This window comes from Epinephelus fuscoguttatus, linkage group LG16, assembly GCF_011397635.1.
Source record: "Epinephelus fuscoguttatus linkage group LG16, E.fuscoguttatus.final_Chr_v1".
Lineage (NCBI taxonomy): Eukaryota > Metazoa > Chordata > Actinopteri > Perciformes > Serranidae > Epinephelus > Epinephelus fuscoguttatus.
Genome location: NC_064767.1, coordinates 29,346,597 through 29,366,342, shown reverse-complemented (window position 1 = coordinate 29,366,342; position 19,746 = coordinate 29,346,597). Strand labels below are relative to the sequence as shown.

Genomic DNA, 19,746 nt, shown 5'->3' with positions numbered 1-19,746 from the left:
ACATACAGATTGGGGACTATGTTAATTGATAACTCTAAAGGTGTGAATGTGAGTGTGAATGGTTGTTTGTCTCTATGTGTCAGCCCTGGCGACCTGTCCAGGGTGTACCTTGCCTCTCGCCCGATGTCAACTGGGATAGGCTCCAGCCCCCCCGCAGCCCTCAAGAGGATGAAGTGGTTAGAAGATGAATGAATGAAATAGTTTTGTTTTACTCAACACTTAATGCAAAATGTAATTTTGGATTATGGCCTCTGGTGACATTTTGTTGTCATGTAAGAAATGCTACATTTACAGTATTTACCGTACACAAATCATAGCACAAGGTTAAATTATGGGTGTACAAAGCACAGAACGCAGGACTAGAGACTGGGATTCACATCGTGAGTGCTGTGTGGTTTGGTTTAGTCAACTAAAGCACTTTGATTAAGGTTAAGGAAAGGTGGTGACGATGATGAAGTTAGTTAAGTAAACATGTTGTGTTTAGTGCATCAGTCACTTCTGGCATTTTCAATATTATACCAAGTGCTTTCTCTAATCTTAAAGGGACAGTTCACCCCAAAATCAAAAATACATATTTTCCTCTTACTTGTGGTGCTATTTATTATTTATTTATTTATTTGAATTGTGTTGGAGTGAGTTGCCGACTGTTAGAGATGTCTGCCTGCTCTCGAATATAATGGAACTAGATGGCACTCAGCTTTCGGTGCTTAAAGCACCAAAAAATTTGAAAATCTCAACACCAATGTCTCTGTCCAGAAATCATATCACAGTTACTGAACATAATGCACAGACCTTGTTATGAGCAGTTTCATGTAGGAACAAGTTTCTTTCTACTGAACTATACCCAATAACCGTATTACTGCACAGAAGGTTAAATGATTAATGTTCCTACACGAAACTGCTCACAACAAGGTCTGTGGATTACCTTGAGTACTGGGGCATGATAAATGCCAGTAGCACTGAACATGGACTCATGAGACGCAGTGGTGAAGGACAGCATTGACTTCTTGTCCTTGAAGACTCCCTGGCTGTATCACCTCTCTTGTGAGTAGGCAAAGTCCAGCGTGAGCACCCAATTGATCCAGCCCTTCATGAGGGCAAGAACTGGAAGATAATGAGGTTTGGCTTTCTTTTTTTTTTTTTTTTTTTTTTTTTTTTTAGAATTTTTGTTTGTTTCTTTTTTGGCGCTTTGAGCACCAGTAGAGTACCATGTAATTCCATGCTATTGGCAAATAGGCAAGCATCCTTACCTCCGATATCTCCAACACTCAGTAACTCTTACCAAAACATCCTAGACTGATAAATATTGCTACAGGTAAGAGGAAAATTGTGAATTTTTAATTTGGGGGTGAACTGTCCCTTTAACCAAATGCTGTGAGTGCCTGAACAGAATCATAAAAATATATTTTCTTTATGTTGTTTTGCAAGAGCCAGTACTGAAGACAACAACTGAAACATATAGCCAGTGAACATTTTACTGATATGCTCAGCACCAACATTTTACGAAAATTGTAGCATGCTGGTATAAAGGTAATTTCAAGAAACCCTGTCATCTGGAAATTGTGTTTATATAGAGCATAAATGTAGCTCCACAGTCACTCCTTTGAACATAGTCTGAGCAGCGATTACATTTGTCACCACAGTGTAATTAGGGAAACAGTTTAGTACAGTAATATATAAATGTAATTTCTCGGCGACAGAGTTGCTAGGAGATGGACGAGGTTGCTCACGGCGATGTCAGTCACATCACAGATGAAGTGAAAACACCTGTGTAGGTTTTCAATGGCTGTGTAGAGGCTTTAAAGGGATACATTAATACTAGTTCAGTCAGAGGCACTAACTTGTAGGTGTAGCTGTGTAAGAATGAAAAGTGTCAGGTTAGAATGGCTGTGCTGTACAACTGTGACAGGACATAACCAGTCAGCCTGTAGCCATGCAACTAGTGAATGAGCCACTGACGGTGAAACATAAAACAGTTAATATCCCTTTATGTAGGGTGTTTGGCCCATTTCAACAATGAGTTACACTTTCCGGCAAATTATGTGGCAACAAAGCTTTTCCCTGTTGTTCTCATGTATCAATAGCATGTTATTGATGTTTACTGAATGTGCTTGTTTACTGTATATGATTGTAACAGGTCCCACAGAGAGTAGCAGCTGGGTGAAATGGCCACAGAGTCGTGGAAAACAGTTGTGGCATCTCCAGCAATGAGGAGGCTGTGTACTCAACAACAAAGTGCAGCTCTCGGTAAATCAATGCATTTTCTTACTCAACAAGAAAGTACATCTCAGGGGTGAATCAATAAATTTTCTCTTGCCCTTGTTCAAAGAAAGTATTTAGAATCCACTCCAAAATCCCACTGATTTTTTTGCTTTAGGTGTTTAAAAGATTGATCAATGACACGATTCTCATTCCGAGCAATTCGTAGCTTATTGGTGGAGCTGCAAGATGTGATAGAATTTTAAGCAGCAAGGATAAGGTAGTTCACAGTCACGCTGTGATGTGAGCATATAGTATGCATGCTGTGTATAAATGTACCCTCTAAAAAGCTGCATGGAGCACGGCGACAATATATACATCATAGGCTGCCACAGAATCTTGCATGGACGTACGCATGCACACACATAAACAGGCACCTTGAAAGGTAGAGCAAGTCATTGCAGCTTTGATTCATTTTCTCTCATTCCCTCTAAGACAAGCAATTTATCCCCCAAGAAGTAAAGCCCTCTCTGCAAAAGCTATCCAAGAACTTGCATTACAATAAGGCGAATGGATGACACTGTGACAGAGTTACAAATCAAATAAAACCACAGTAGGCCCCCGAACAGACAAAAAGAGCTGCATGAATATTCCTATTCTTGTCGCAGTTTAATATTTCATCACTGTGTGTCATTTTCAAAGGCAGAACTAATTGCTGACATTAATTACTAATTTCACTGATGGCATTAGCACTGATAAGTGTGATGATGATCGGATTAGTCAAGCTGTATTATGCTTAAAGACCCAGAGCAAGATCGTGAGTATACAAAAATGGGGGCCAGTGACAGGCAGTGGTGGAAGAAGTATTTCCAGCAATATCGCAGTGTAGAAATACTAATGAATAAAATCATGCATTCAAAAATATGACTTAAGTAAAAGTACAGAAGTATTAGTATAAAAAAGTGGCAAAAATTAAACTACTCATTATGCAGAATATCCCATTTCAGAATCATGTATATTATATCATGTGATTATAATTATTGATTCATCAATCTCTGCATAGCTTTAATGTTGCAGCTGGTAAAAGAGGAGCTAATTTTAATTAGTTAATGTACAGCTGGATAGATTGTGGATGTTTTCCAAGTAAGTAAGTAAGTAAAGTTTAATGTTTAATCTCAAAGGAAGTAATGAAAAAGTCTTATTCAGAGTGGTCTTAAATATTCTATCACCTGACATATTGTGAAATATTACAGACGCTACTATGTATTGCTGAACGCACACATGCTGTGATAAATGTCGGAACAACTGCTGGCCTGGTATTCAGATTAAATTGCCATGCAGTCTCAGTGACACTGATCCAGAGCCTAGTTCTAAAAATAAACAGCACCCCATATGAACAAAATTCAATTGAGAGATTTTTAATGTAACCTTCATTGTGTCCTCGGTGACTCGCCGTAAGTGTGACTTACTCTCCTATAAATGCTTTAGCAGCTAAGACTGAGACCAGGTAAGTTAGGCTGTTTTAGGATTTGGGTGAACTGACCCTTTATACTAAAATCCATCCTCTGCATGTTGACACCCTCTCCTGCCATTAGGGACAGCTGTGGCTCAGAGGTAGAGTGGGTCATCCACCAATCGTAAGATCGGGGGGTCGATCCCTGACTCCTCGTCCACATGTCAAAGCATCCTTAGAAAAGATACTGAACCCCAAATTGCTCCTGATAGCTGTTCCATCCCTGTGGTTACTGAGTATCCTGTGGCAGCCTGTATGGTAGCCTCAGCCTCCAGTGTGTCAATGTGTGTGTAAATGTTTGCGTGAATGGGTGATTGTGACTCAGTAGTGTAAACTTTGAGTGTCAGAAGACTAGAAGGGTGCCATACAAGTGCAGTCCATTTATTATATACTGGCAGTGATTGATATGTTCTGCAGTAAGTGTTAGGTTGTTGTGAAAGCCTGCTGCTTTTTTAGACTCAAGCAATTCAAAACTTTAGTAAAGCGTGGCATTAACAGGCTTATGCAGTTCATCTTAATGCATAAAACAACATGGGACATACACCATCCGCTATGCTTTGAACAGATTTGGCAAGATTAGCAGGACAGATGCAGACTGATCAGTATACTACATAATAAAGAAGTGGTGATAGTGTAGTGTAAACGAATACATTGGTTTTAGCGTTTTACCAAAGTAATTGAAAGAAGTACGGTTTTGACACCTCAGAATTGTCTGTAAAATGTTAGCGTCATCTCTTAATCTCTAAAATTCCACACACTTTTAGAATAATTTAACACATAAGAAGTCAGCAATGCAGATGCATAAAAGAAACAAGACATTTGCCTTTATTCTCTCATTAAATTCTTGTCTCATGTATTCAGGTTACATAGAACATTTGTAAATGGTACAGTAGGTCAAATACATCCCTGACTGGCAATAGTATCTGGAAAACACTTCCATGACCCATTCTCTTTTTTCACTACCAGCTGACAAGCAACTAAAAATATGGTCCATTGTGCATTGAATAGGAACCAATCAGAGCCAAGATGACTTAAATGTCAAGACCTCAACAGGTTTTTCTGTCTAGCTGCTGCCAATCAATAGACATGAGTGTCGGACCCAGAGAAAAATCTGGCTACGGCTTGCTTCACAATTCATGAGAGCTCTGTTTGAATTCTGACAGCTGACATTTTAATCTCAACACAGTCGGGTTCACTGAAGCTGTTTCTCATCTTGAATGAAACCACCTTGTCTTATTACAGGCTATCAAAGTTTTGGTCAGACAAAAGGGAGGAGGATTATGTTTTAGCAGAACAGGTCACTGCTTTTATTCTTCTAAGGCACAGGATAATATGAAAATTATCATGGCCAAAATAATTGCTATTCATGATTTTATTCTGACATTTAAAAACAATATGTTTTTAAAGTCTTAAAATGGCACTATAACATACTGGAATCACTTTGCCTGACATGTTTTGGTTTCTTTATTGCATCACAGATAGGACACACATCTTTATTAGTGAACATCCTTTTAAGTGAAAAAGGAGGAATCTTTACAACCCAGGCTTTTCAATTATTTGAAATGGCATCATATCTTTCAATATGAAATATACCAACGATAAGATCTTTTGCTTTTTTGAGGCCTGTGCGTCTGCAGCTGTTTTATTGTTGTCGCCCAGCAGTCTCTTTGGGTGCTGCTGGACACAATATTCATGAGTGTCCCAATAATGGAAATTCACCATGATCAACCCATTGTTGCATGCAGGGAAAGAATAATATATATTTCAAAAGAAGTCATGAGAATTTGTAAGCAAGATCAAAACCTGTTTCAAACTACTGTATTTGTGTGTTATTACAGAGAAGATTGGTTATTGTTTGCTATTGATCCAAGTGAAACCGGGGGCTCTATATTCCCAGAATACAAGAGGTTGACAACGCCACTCTGGGAATTTCGCCCAGAGAATAAATCAAGCAATACACAAGTTCCTTGGAAAGAAAAGGAGCAGAGATGTGAATTTCTAGTTTTAAAATAGAATCACTTTTATTTAAATCACAAGTAACTATCTTATGGGGGAAAGAAGCTAAAAGGGTGTGGCAGAATGCAAGAGGGAGGGAGAGAGTGTGAGTGCAAGAGGTTTCCCTCATTACACAAGCATCAACCTCTGAGGCTGAAAAATGAAGCCAATGTGGAAGTGAAAAACTACAGGTCTTTGAATAGGCACTTAAGGAAAGCTTCAAAACAGAATAAATCCCCACAGACACCATGTTGAAATGCCCAGCTATACAGCAGAAGTAAGCATGTTTAGAGCCTGGAATAATTTCAGCTCTCATGACAACTGTACAGGGGGTGCTCCTTCACAGCTCTATCCTTTCATCCATATATGGCCACTTCTGGCTCAAAAAAAAAAAAAAAAAAAAAAAAAAGACACAAAATGGCAATGACTGAAATGCTGAACTTGAGACTTCAAAACGGCAATACACAAACTAATGGGTGATGTCATGGTTGCTACATCCATTATTGTATACAGTCTTTGTATTGATCAAATATATTCAGTTTTAACAGCACAGTGTACTGCTGAACTCGTTATGAACATTGTGTCAGCACTGTAGAGCAATAATTCACCCAAAAACTATAACTTTTCCCAGACCAAACTTTTCATATATGCAGTTTATAGGAAGTAAATCTGGACTTCTGGAAATCTGGTGTGAGTGCAGTCATAGTGAAATGGTGTATTGATCCCTCCCTGCTTTGGGTGGTTTAGAAATTCCACTCACAGACAGTGATTAAAACAGAACCTGATGCCAAAATAAATGGTATTTAACACTCTGGCTGCAATGGTGGAGGTGTGGGGTGGCAATGGGTGGCCGTGGCCACCTCACAGTGAATCCTGGCCACCCTATTGGCCACCCTGGCCTGACCCCAACCACCGCATCACAGCCGTCGCTAGTTTCTGGCGTGCGGAACCTTTCCTGCACTGCCACGGCACTATGGGACACTTTAGATGCGCGCACATCCTGTGTTTTGGATATTTGGTGCGAAGGCGCGACCAGACAAAGACGGTACCGCTGTTAAACAAAAAGAAGAGAAGACAAAGACGGTGGATAACATAGTAATCCCCAGACAAAGACGGTACCACTGTTAAACAAAAAGAAGAAGACAAAGGTGGTGGATAACGTAGTATTGGTGGACCAGAGCACACCCATAGCCCAGTCACCACTGAGTGCCGGCTGGGCTGTCCAAATGCGACTGAACAACAGGTAATAACAGGTAAGCTATAATATCAGTGGGGAGATTCACGTTTCGATGAGTATTTCTGGAGTTTAAGTTTCAAAATGTTATCAAATGGGGATCCGTGGTGTAATTTGTCTCAGTTTAGGGGTCCTTGATGTAAAAAACGTTTGAGAACCACTGCTCTATTGGATATGTGCAGGTGATTGTAGACTCACAAGTCAGTCTTTAGACGCTTTGCTTAACTAAAGACTGATGTCTTTCTCCCTGATTTTGTGTTTAGATGGGCGGATACAATTTTAGAGTTTAAAAAAACTCCTTACGTTGCAGAACCAATAGTAAATCCGCAGGGCGGTCCTTCGGTGGCTCGCTGAACTCTTGTGCTCATAAACATAGTCCGACTGCATTAAAAGTTTTAAACAACGTTGCTGTAAGTAGTTCATTTCCACAATCTTTTGGACTGAGCACACGTTTGATAAAACGGAGTTAAATCTCTCGGCATCCATTTTCAAGCTCGGATGAGAAAAGGGGGAGTGAACATTTCCGGGAGGGTGTGTCCTTTTAAAAAATGCAAGAGGCGTTGCTTTGTTGCCGGCCGTTTGACTGAGGGATACTGTTAGTGTTCTTTTTTCGGTGCCAGCTGAAGTAGTAACAATATAATAATAATAATAATAATATAATAGAAACAGTACGCAGTACAGTTGTCTGTATATTGTGCGACATTTATAGAAATTTTTTTGTAAGGTGGGATAAACCCCTTGAGATGCATCATCTCGTTTTCGAGGGGGTCCTAACAAACATTCAACAAGTAAAGACTGACAGTAAATCACACACAAAATATACAATATAACGGTTACATAACAAACATCGACAAACAATCTGAGACCAAACAGAACAAACAAGCAACATCAACACAGACAACAAAAAAATATTATATTACAATCTTCATCTACCAAATAAATAAAATCAAAATACATAATAGCAGCAAAACAAGGCAAAACAAAACAGCGAGAGTTTTAATGAAAACAAAAACAATTAGGTTTGAGATGAGAGAACAGAATTTTTTTTAAATAAGGGAAATGATGACAAGGAACGAATAGTTACAGGTAAGTTATTCCACTCGGATGGTGCTTGGAACATGAAAGCTTTTTTGCCAGCTTCCTTAGTTACAAAAGCAACTTGAAAAAGTAAATGATCAGAACTTCTTAATGAATAGTTTGATGTACAGGGGATGAAAAATTGTTTCAAACAATAAGGATCAAAATTAATACATTTGAAAATAAACTGAAACCAGTGAAATTGGCGTCTCATGTCTAGGGGTAGCCATCCTAGATTGTCGAACATTATACAATGGTGTGTGATAAAAGAGCAGCCTAGTATAAATCTGCAAAGTCTGTTGTATGTATTTGTTGTGTATATATTTGTATAGTGTAAGCATCTTTGTTTCTTTACCTGCAGGAAAAAGAAAAAAAGTTAGATACACTGAATATTATTTGATCTTTTCCACCATTACCTGCATTCCAAATATTGTGGAGGTGTGTGGTTTAGGTGCCCTAAATACCCCTATATTTTCTAGTGAGACACTGCCACCCCAAAATGATCACATAACCATCCTGGCCACCCCACAGAAAATTTTCTGGCTCCGCCACTGTCTGGCTGATATTAGCTGGTGCAGCTCAACGTCAGCCTGCTTCAAAACAACTTTGGTGGCTCAGCATTAGAGCAACGATCCCCAACCTTTTAAGTTTTGATTCCATTATGTAAAGCAATGTCTACTTTTGACTCCTCGTCAAAGCCTGCATTATGTGATGCAGTTCATCCATCACTCACAGTTTCTTTTGAATAGTTATTAGAGACACCAAGGGATAAAACTATGCAGTATTAAAAAAGAATGATTAGAAAAAAAGAACATAAAGATCGGAAACAATAAAAGAAAGATTAAAGCAACGTAATTTTGTTGAGCAGAATTTTGTTTTTTCTTACTCTGTACTAGTTACAAATTAGATAATAGTTTGAGGAGCCTCATAGCATTTTCTGAGGCTGAGCAGTTGCCCTTCATACCAACATTTAGTGGCTCTTAATAGCTTACTATGTTTTCTGTACATATGTGACATTTTGTGCCACAAACATAAAGAATCTGTTTCACATGACTTACAGTAGGCCACATCCTGAGCTTAAAGCGAGACTTTGTGGGTTTCGAGAGAAGTAAGACCACAATTGTCCTCTGAATATGAAAAGTTGAATTCTTGAACAATTAAACCCACAATAGCTGAATTTAGTAGTCTCACATTTTGCTGCTACAGCCTTACATGGTCCAGTAGCTTACAGTGGCTAATGTTAGCAAACATTGGCAAATGTAGGCTGCATTAGCAAAGTTTAGGTCATTACTGTGGACAAAATACTGGCATCAAAACACTTTGATTGTGCCACTCTTTGAAACAATTTCATGGTCAGATTTTGCCACATAATCTGAAGTTAGATGATCACAAAACTGACTGAGGACTACTTCCTTTACTGGGGGATGCCACATTGTTGTTAGAGGATGCCAAAACCAGTCAGAGTGGTGCAATATGTCTCTCTCCACCTTGGGGAGTATTTGGATCAACTCATAGTTGGCAATTCCTGCTCAAGAGCTGTTTCAAATTTTTAGAGACTAATAATAGAACTCCAAGAATAAAACAGAAAATGGGTTGCTTTCCCCTTTATGGGGTAAAAAAAAGTACTACAACTTCTTTTTCGATTTTCTAACACATCATCTTTTTTAGATAGACATCTTCTTTAGCCAAGGATACAGTGTTCAGCAAAGGAGAATGTTATCACGTAGCAGCATTATACAACAGTATCAAACTTTACACCCCCTTAGGTTGATCAGCATGTAAAAATGCTGCCCACATACTGATATAACTCTGTACATAAACCACGAATGAGGGATGTTTTCCAATAAAACCTAGCCCAAAGTGTAATAAGGAGAGATGTCCAATAAAGCTAAGAACTCAGGGAGCAATGGACCATCCCTATGTAGCATGATGAGTCACTCTGTCGCAGAGAGTTTCCTCAGCGGGGGAAAGTACATTCACCCATACCCATGGAGGTGATTAGGAGCACTTTGTAACGATGCATTGAACTTTGATTTATTAAGGTAGGACCTATTTTAGACTTCGCCATATGTCTAACCCTGCAGTGTAACCACAACCTTGGGAAATGTGACTCACAGTCCCCACTGCAGGGAAAGAAAAGAACTCAAGAGGTAGGTCAAGGAAATAGAATATTAAAATCTAATGATGAAACAAAATAAAAGAATGGAGATGAAAAGGAACGATGTGCCTTTTTATATACAGTAGTTCTTGCGTGTTCAACAACAAAGAACAAGTAAGCATGGTGTTAACAGGAGAGAGCAAAGTAATATTTTTTTGTCCTATAATTGAGTGTTTGTGTAGCCCTGTGCTGATCCTCAAAAAGGTCTGGCAAGCAGTGAATCATCTGAATCATGAGTACCCTGATGCTGCGAGGTAAAACCATGTTGATAGCTTGTAATAAACACGCCACGCTCTCTAATAGCTGAAAAGTCTGATGGCTGCCAGAAAGCTTTGAAGTAAGATCTCACCTCCTAACCTACCACCATTTCACGTCTCCTCTTGTTTTGTTTTGTTCTTATTAGGGAGCTGACAAAGACTTCAGGCACATCACCCAGAACTCCACTGTATGAAATAAAGGAATACTTCAAAACCTCTGTTGTATACCTGAGCGTGCGCGTGTATGGCCCCTACAGTAATTTATCCTTGTCATACCTAGCAAACAGGATACCTTGTTAACCAGCAAGAATGCACGATTTCTAAATTGCATCTACAGAGTCAGCTTCCAGCTTGTCAAGCTTGTGACCTAGAAAGGCGGCAAACAAGTTTTTGGGTCAGGAGCTTTTTTTCCACAATGGTCTCTCCCTCTCTTACGCACACATACACACACACACACACACACACATACAGAGGCAAATCTTGGACTGGCAGGTAATGCAGGAAGGCCAGTTTTAGAAGGCATCAAATATTCATGTGTGTCTATGAAGTGCTGGCCAGGTTTCCTGGCCCGCAGGTGTGCTGCTGCCTCTGCTCCTTTGTCACTGTCTGAGCTGCACAGACCCTGAGGTGCTGGATTCTTCATAGTGGTGTGATTGGACTGTATGGGGGGGAGCCAGCAGTGAGCAGGGCTCCCCTGAACTGGCTGTCTTCGGGCAAAGCAGTGTAATAATACATGTCAGGCTGAGAGCTCATGCCTAATGCCTCCAGCCGCTGGGACAATGTTCAGGTCGTGAACACCTACTGACCGGAGTGGCCCTCTGCTTTGTGTATGTCACATTTACTATGAGTGCTCTTTTATTTATGAGACGTTCAGGAGCAGTGTCTCTTGGCTTCAGATGAGACAAGAAGACATTCAGTCACAGTATATTGCTTTACTGGACAGGAGCCCTGAATTTATTCATCCGGTCCCCTGTGAAGTCCTGAGTGGTGTTCCAGAAACTTCTAGTCATCTGAGCCTCCAAAGTGAAGCCAAGGGATGTGAGAGTGTGTGTATGTGTGTGTGAGAGGGAGGGAGAGAGAGAGAGAGAGAGAGAGAGAGAGAGAGACCCACTCAGACTCTTCACACACTCAGATGATCACACTCTCTCTTTACTTTACTGTCTCCCATCACTTTCCCCCTCACCACTAACCCACACCTCTAATGTTCCTCCATATCCGCCGATGTCTTCAGCTCTCACAACTCCAAACCAGTTTAAGTAATTGATGGAGTGGAAGAAGGAGACTTTCACCCGGTAGAGAAGCAGCTGTCAGCAACAAGAGTTGCAATAAAGACAAACGCCCGAGGGGGTTTTGAAACAGACGGGAAAGCAGCGGAGGCAAGCGAGGAGGAGAAGAAGAAGGAGAAGGGGAAGACTGCTTCAGGTGACCGAGTCGCGATGGAGGCGCGCGGCATGCGTGATTAGGGAGCACCGCTTCTGGAAGACAGAAAGAAAAAAGAAGTGCTCGCTTTGTTGAGGTGGATTACAAAGTGAACAAGCACCAGAACTGACCGGGATCGCCTTTGTCTAGATTTCACTTGACGGATTATCTCATAATCATGAACGTGTCGCCCCCAGACCGCAGGAAAAACGTGCGAGAGCTGGCTTTGGAGATTGGCATCCGAGTTCTGCTTTTCGGAGTTTTTGTGTAAGTAAAGCCTCGACCCTTCTCCACAAAAAAATAAATAAAAAAATCTTGCATTGCATTTCTATTCATTCTCACGATTGGCGTTATCTATGTGGCTTTGCATGCTTGAGACAGTGAAGTGGTGTATTCAGGTTCATTTGCCGCGGTGTGATGCTGGACGGTCCCTGTGCTGAGCCGCAGTTCATGTGCACATAACTGCTAAAAGACTAGGACAGCAGACAGACGCTGCGTTAACAGGTTGCAAAAAACAAGTTGAATATCTGGCAGCATTTTACTTCATAAATCAGCGTGTCACCATTGTTTGATGGCACTCACATCATGGCTTATATCATAGTGTCAATCCTGTCTGATTAGAGACGGTCACAAAGAAACAGAGGCAGCCTCTTTGACCAGTCCACAAGAAAAAGACTGATCTGAGGAAAGCCCTTCACAGTGATACAGTGATATCTGTGCTCAGTCATTTTTGGCAGCATGACTCCGGGAGCAGCCTTCAAAACTAACATGAATATGAATTATTAATTGTTTGTCTAGCTTGGAGGTATTAAGCCTTGTTTGCATCATGATTATATCATGTATTGACTTTTCTTGATATGATCTGATGAAAGCCCCGACTACTGTTATCTAAACCGACTCACCTTGCTGCTGCTTTTATTGTCTGTGGGGGGAATAAAGGTCAAAAATCAGACTCACTGATTTGGTTTAGTCTACACAGCATGTACATCGTCATTAATATCTATCCTTGGGCAAAGTGGTCCAGCTGTATGTCTGCCGCTGTCACCCTAAAAAGGATTATGCAGCCAAGAAGAGCCTGATGCTGCATGTTCACAGTGTTTGACTTGGGGGAAACTCAACTGGAGGGATTAGACCGAAGCACGAAACATGTCAGAGCGGAAGCATTGGACTATTACACTGAAACCTCCTGATGGAGCCCTTTTGTGTGTTTGCGACTGAGTCTGCGGGATTCACAATTGTATCTGATTTGTTACTGCGAATCAGTGCTGGAGGCCACATAAAAAGCAATTTCACACAATATCATCATCATCAACTATAACTGCTGTATTCTGCCACAGAGGCCCCTGTCACAAAGTCCTTCATCGCTGTAATGAATTGAGTTTTACTCCTTATATTTCCTCTTTGCTGCACAGAAAGCATGTTAAAGGCTAATAAACCCTGTCTGTAATGGGGCCCCATCAGTAAACTTGATCTCTGTTGTACTTACAGCAGTGCCCTTTATATGCACAAGTGAATTTGGTTACACAGCCGAGATTAGATCTTCTGTGTGACCATGCATGCACACAGACATGCAACATCAAATGCCACATGCTGAAACACAAGTGTCATCTTCATACCCGCACTGCATATTGTGCAGCGAGAGGTAACATTTCATAATGACTACATGGACAATTGTGATTGGATATTGGTAAAAAATGGATCCACAGAAGCCTTATTATTACCATAATTCCATTATGTAGTTAATTTCATTTTTATTTGATTAAAGATATAAGAACCAGTCATAAAAAAAATGGGCTCGGCTTAATACAGAGAGCCTTTATAAGTGATAGAGAAAAGAACAATCATATCTTTTGACAGAGGGCATGTGGTCTAACATATTTCTTTGGGATCAGCAGTAATTGTTGTGTTGAACTATCTTTTTGCCTGGCAGATCAGAGAGCTGCCCTCCGGCCCTGTGGGGCAGCAGTCCGCTGTTCTTGTCTCACCTCCAAGCCCAAGGTGATGACAGGATAATTGGGGTCAACTAGAATCTGTCGTTTTCTTCACTGGAGGTGTAAAGGAGAGTTTTGAGCTATTGCTTTTAATGTCTGCTGCTCAGTGTAGATGCAATATATACTGTAGTATTATCTTGGGAAGGGAAGGAAATGGCAGCCTTCTCCGTATGTGTTTACCAATAAGATTTAGTGATCATGCATTTCCTTGCTTCATTGCTTAGTTAAAATCTTGCTTCTCCCTGTAGAATTTCATCTTATTGCTTTCTGCCGCTGCAGCTCAGTATTAAATGCGACTAACTGGAAGGAAAAAAAATTCATTTGTTGTTCATATCCCTTCATAATTGTGAACATGTATCGAGGGATGCTGAAAATGAATTAATTAATCCTTTAGTTTGGGCTCATAAGCAGATATGAATGCATCAGAGAGGTGTCTTTAATCAGAGATCACACGTGTAAGTTCTGTTATTCTTTTTGTCTTTGATTTTGATTAAATAATTCTCACTCATTGTGTAACACTAAAAGACATCGAACCTATTCTTAGTGCTTGACTGGTCACCCACACAAACTGTTCATTCTTATCTCTGCCGCCCAGTACACCACGTCCATACTCTCCTATGGGAGGACATTTTAAACCTAAGTGTCCTGAATTCCTTTCATTATTCACATCTGAAATTTGTCAAAGATGATTTGCCTTTAAGGGAATATTACTTTTTATTTGCCCTTGCTTGCCAAGCTGCTTGTCTGTTCCAGGCCTCAGGGGGTGCAGTGACCTTAGCGTCGGGCCAAGTGTGTGAAGTTAGGTTGACCCTGTGCTATCAAACAGCGAATGCCATGCAGTCATCATCAGCGCAGTGGGCACTCCAGGTGTCACACATCTCCCGAGAGTAAAGCAAAAAAGTTCAATCTAAATGGAAATAAATCTTTGGCATTTAACAAAATGGAAAAAACAAAAACTGAATCAGAAAAAGATAACATTCTTTTTCCTCTGCGGTGAGTTGTTCAACAGAGAAAGAGAGGATAACGACGTCAGTGCTATTTCACTTTACTTGTAATCCGGAGCAAAACAAACAAGAGCTCAGACAAATACCAAGAAGTCATTTCTTCCTTGAGTGGTTATGCGGCAAAGATCATGTCCTCAATCAATCAACACAAGTTGAAGTTGTTTGCTCCTCAGCTTGACGTTGGACACTTGAATAAGCAGATGAATTTCAGTAAATTTAAGAACGCTGTCTCAGTGGGTAACAGGGGAGAAAGCAAGGAGGTCGCAGGGACAAAAAAAAGATAGAGGTGGAAGATAAGGTGTAGGACATGCAGTTAGGGGGATCTAGATTGTTTTGAGATTTTACAGATTAAAATCTGAGACACAGGGAATAGAGAGGCACCAAACCCACTTTGAGAACTCTGTATCAGAGCAATCTAAAAGCCTTGTGATGGAGTGATTGGTCGGAGAGGAGGGCAGCATTTTTATTTGCTGATGTACACAACAAATAAGAGCACATTTGTTTCTGCCAAGGGTAACAATTTTGACTTTTATTGCAGAGAATTATGGTGATTGAGGAGGAATTTAGTTTATTACATGTATTTGCATCGAAGCATGCCAGAATATGTCAACATGAGACAAGCTAAATACCCCCGCCATTGATCTAATCCTTGAATTTTAAGGATAATAATATAGTTGTTGTCAAATTAGACTAGAAGGGTGCTCTGAAACAGCAGCAGTCATCCCTCAAAACAGAGTTTGGCTCACTGCGTATCATCCTCTCCTCTCAGAGGGGCAGCCCTTGGATACAGCCCAGAGCCTTGGCAAGTCTCAGAAAGCCTTGTGAGATGTTGGGGAAGAGGAGAATGTCAGGACTGTTGAAGAATAAGAGGATTGTTTGGTGTGCATGTTTAGGATGGGGCCTCTTGCGCTCTGGTTTTGATAAGAAAATCTCTTTGTAGAGGATCGGTTACAGTGTCATCAGGGCACGTTGTCTCTGTAGTTGACATGAACATAGAAGTATATCTAATCTAGGAGAATGTTATGGTTATTTCTGTAATGGATAGATTAACGATGGATGCTTTATGCTGATTTTCAGGTTCATACTTGCATTTTGGGTTTCTACTAGAACATGTTTACACACTTCAATGTTGAAAACACTTGATTTTCATACCGTCTGTGCAGGGACACCTGTATTCACCGTCTGTCTGAGATGCTCCATTTTAGCAGCTGTCTCTATAAACCCCCTCCTGAAAAAGCCCAGTCTGTTCTGATTGGTCAGCATTTTCAGGTCTTCCACATCATTGCAGCAGGGAGAATGTCTGTAATAATGTCTGAGTAATACAGCAGCACTTTCTACTGTAAAAAAAAACCATCAGTAAAAGCTTCTTAACCAAAATATAATCCCAAATCAGGGAGAAATATCCAACATCAGCAACCAAGATTGCATGTTTCATTGATGATTGCATATAGCTACACGTAGCAGTGGAGGCTGCATGATGTAAACACTTGCAATAGCGTGCCTGGAGCAGATGACCATATAGAAAAATCTGTCACAAGGTGACGTCAGCTTTGTTTGGCGACATCTTAGTTTATTGTGGTAACAGTAAGTGCAGTTTAATAGAACAACAAACACTAGTTGAGCAGGTACAAGGGGTATGTCTGTTTACAGAGCAGCCAACTCATGTTTTCATAAAAAACTCTGCCAAAAATAATTGCAAGTGTGATCTGATTTCACGCTGCACCCCACGCAAGTAGTTTTCCACACAACAGAGCACAGTGAATTTGGATGTGAGCAGCCTTCCAGTGACTTTTCATCTAACAATTAACCGTTGCTGCACCATCTTAATTTCATTAGCTACCCCATAGCCAAAATTGAAAATGATTCTCTGACAAAAAACAAACAGAAGATTGTTCACTGGTAGGTCAGGTCTAGGTCACGGTCAAACTCAAAGCCCCTCCTATATGGGAAGCCACCTTCGATGCTTTATATGGCAGTTGGTGAGGTAGATGACTTTGTTTTGCTGTCAGGGCTGAGGTTGATGCTAACCAGCTTCACTTTACCCAGCAGTTTGAAAGCAAAACACAGGGACTTGACTGGGGTCTTGAGGAACTGCGGTTTTAATTCATGGACAAACTGAAACGTACACTGTACATTTACTACTGCTTGACAACTTTACTGCTAATTTCCTCTCTGCTTCGATTGCCAACAGCTGTCTGCTCTCAGTGTATCCATCGTCACTCTCTCTCTCTCGACTATACACTTGCTATGTACACTGCGCACTGACCTCAATGGAACAGGGGCAAAGAAAGACAATGAGAGTTTCTCTGTGTGCTCACTTTGGTGTCACATCTCCCCATATTTGCAAAAACAAAGAGCTGAAGTAAAATTTCGGTCACAAAACTGTCGTTACGTGTCCTTGCACACTGGACTGTATATGGGAATCCTGGAGCTTTCTTTGTGGGTATATGCCATATACCTGCATTTCACATAGACTACACTACTGGTGTAAAGAATGTGAACAGTGAAGTTGTTAATGAGTTAAATTGCACTGCATTGCATACATGCATAGTTTTTCTGTACAAGTAATTCCCTAGTGCTTTGGTTGGCAGTATAAATTTAGCAGGGGACTGGCATACTCCTCCACTACCAATATAAACTACAGTATAATGAGAATTTATAACAAAATGTAAATATATATCATGGCTGTTGCAGAACATGGGGTTTAATTGCATGAAATTTTAAAGATTCTTATTTTAAAAGGACATTTTTGCGATAATGTACGGACATTAAAATATTCGTAAACATGATCCCAAACTCCACTGATAGATATTTTAAAATAGTAGCTTTAATATAGGATGCTATAGGATAGGATGTAAAGAGATTTCCTGAGAGACAATGATGTTCAGCCAAAGGCCACAGGTGCGAGTGCCACTTTAAAGTTCTACTAAATGGTGTTTAATATTAATCCCTGTAATCTGAAAGGGTTGCTAGCTCTACTGATCCCTATGCCCTGAAATAGGTACTCCACTCTACAGCCCTTAAGCTTTCAGCTCTTTGTTTTATCTCACTGGTCTATATGGTTTAGTCCCAGCGGCTCTTCCCATGGGCAAAATCTCCAAGCAAACAAGCTCAGTCAAGCTGATTTTATGATAGCTATGCAGTGGGTAATGGGAGAGAGCTGAAATAAAAGAGCTGTTGATGAAGAAGCATTTTTCTTAGCAGATGGTTGACCAAAAAAGGCACATGAACACGGGAATGACATTCAGGTGGTGAAAGGGGGACTTCAAAGAATACTTGTGTTGCTCTGTTTCTGACAAATACATACACCATCGTCAAGCTTGTAGTGGAGCCTCTCTGTTGGAGATAAATAACTTGTTTCAGAATGTTACTTTCTAGCAGGAGTAATGTGCTGTTTGTTTACTTTCACTGCCTACATAATTATTACAGCATATTCTCTTGCTGCGTCTCTTAATTCTGGCAGCCAACATTTGAGGCACTGAATCACAGGTCATCCAATCTGTAACCCTCATTATCTTGGAGATGAAGGAAAAATTGAAATGGCAGCCGTGACATCTTACTGTGGCTGGAGGGACGTGGAAATGCTTTCCAACTGGATGCCGTTGACACAAATTGACCAGAGATGCAGGGAAAAGAGCGTGACCTCCAGGAATGTTCATTCATTGATCTTTGTCTTAAACAGCACAGAGAAAACAGCCGTTGTTGTACTTGATTATGCAAAATCAAGCTGATTAATTACTTAGTTCTTAAAGGAGCAGCTTTTGAAAAGTGGCTGCCTATTCAGGGACATCCAATTAAACCACACAAAAGGAAGATAATTCGACAAGTACAGGTGAAAGCATAAGGGAGCATACACAGACAGGAAACAATGCTGGAGGTACAAGGCTTTAAAAAAAAGTGTGTGTTGTATTGGAAAGTGACGATGTGAATTCAGAATCTGAGACGTCTGTTGAAAAAATGCATACACAGAAAAGGCCAAGGCAGAGCGAAGAAGACTCATGCAAAGACAGGATGGACAGAAAAGGGCTGTTTGTATTTCGCAGTAGGATAGTGTGGATCAACAAACTCTACGTGATGCTGTGGCAGAAATAACCATTATTCAAATGAGAGCAGAGGCAGCTGACTATCACAGCAAGACCAGGGATTCCCTAACAGCCTGGCCTGTCACCGCTCTAAGCCACTCTGGCATTTCATTCTCCACAATCGTTTGATCAGCTCATTATGTCTCGCTGTCCCTGCTGTCATATCCAACCCCATCTCTTTATCCCTCCATGGGCATCACATCACTCAGTTACTCTCCGTGTGTCCTTTTCACCATTTCTTCTTAAAGGAATACAGTTTTCGCTGAGATTGCCTCGCGGGTCAACTTATCCATTAGATGATGAAAATATACTGCAGGCAGAAAAGTGACAGGCAGAAAAATGATAGCATAGAAAATGTCTCAACTAGTACTGAATGAACTGCCTTGAAACTGTTTTTAGACGTTCACGTACCTGTGGTGATCTCTTAACTTTTCATCTTGCACCATAATCAGGTTCAGTTTTTACTTTGTCCAATACTTAAGTTCATGACTTCATATTTGTTACATGTAAAAGTCCTACATCCCAAATTTTACTTAAGTAAAAGTACAAAATAATTAGAATGAGAATGTACTTACTATAGTTGGTAACTTTTATGAAAATAACTCTTTGTCATATTTGCTGAAACTGTCACTACATTCACAAAGTATTATATGAGACAGATAGTCTATGAAAAAGATCATGTTATAATAATAATAATAATAACAAAAATGACTTTATTAGGGACACAGAGAAAGGTCCATAGCGTGCCACATAAAAACAGACAATAGTCTATGTACAAAAGTAAGATATAATAAATAAAATATATAAATAAAAAAGA

The 19,746-nt window shown here is 40.3% G+C and overlaps 1 protein-coding gene across 3 annotated transcripts in view; it reads left to right on the top strand.

Moving 5' to 3' along the window:
• Positions 1-6,946: 6,946 nt before the first annotated feature.
• The window catches only part of plpp4 (phospholipid phosphatase 4), a 62,963-nt gene continuing 50,163 nt past the window's right edge, over positions 6,947-19,746 (top strand). For 2 of the 3 annotated variants that reach the window (XM_049600977.1, XM_049600976.1), the window contains exon 1: positions 11,581-12,119. In XM_049600977.1, coding sequence (XP_049456934.1) covers positions 12,031-12,119 — 89 coding nt within the window. In that variant the 5' untranslated portion in view covers positions 11,581-12,030. Of the gene's footprint in view, positions 6,961-11,580; positions 12,120-19,746 lie in introns of those variants that run through there. The other variant, XM_049600978.1, reaches the window with a different exon arrangement.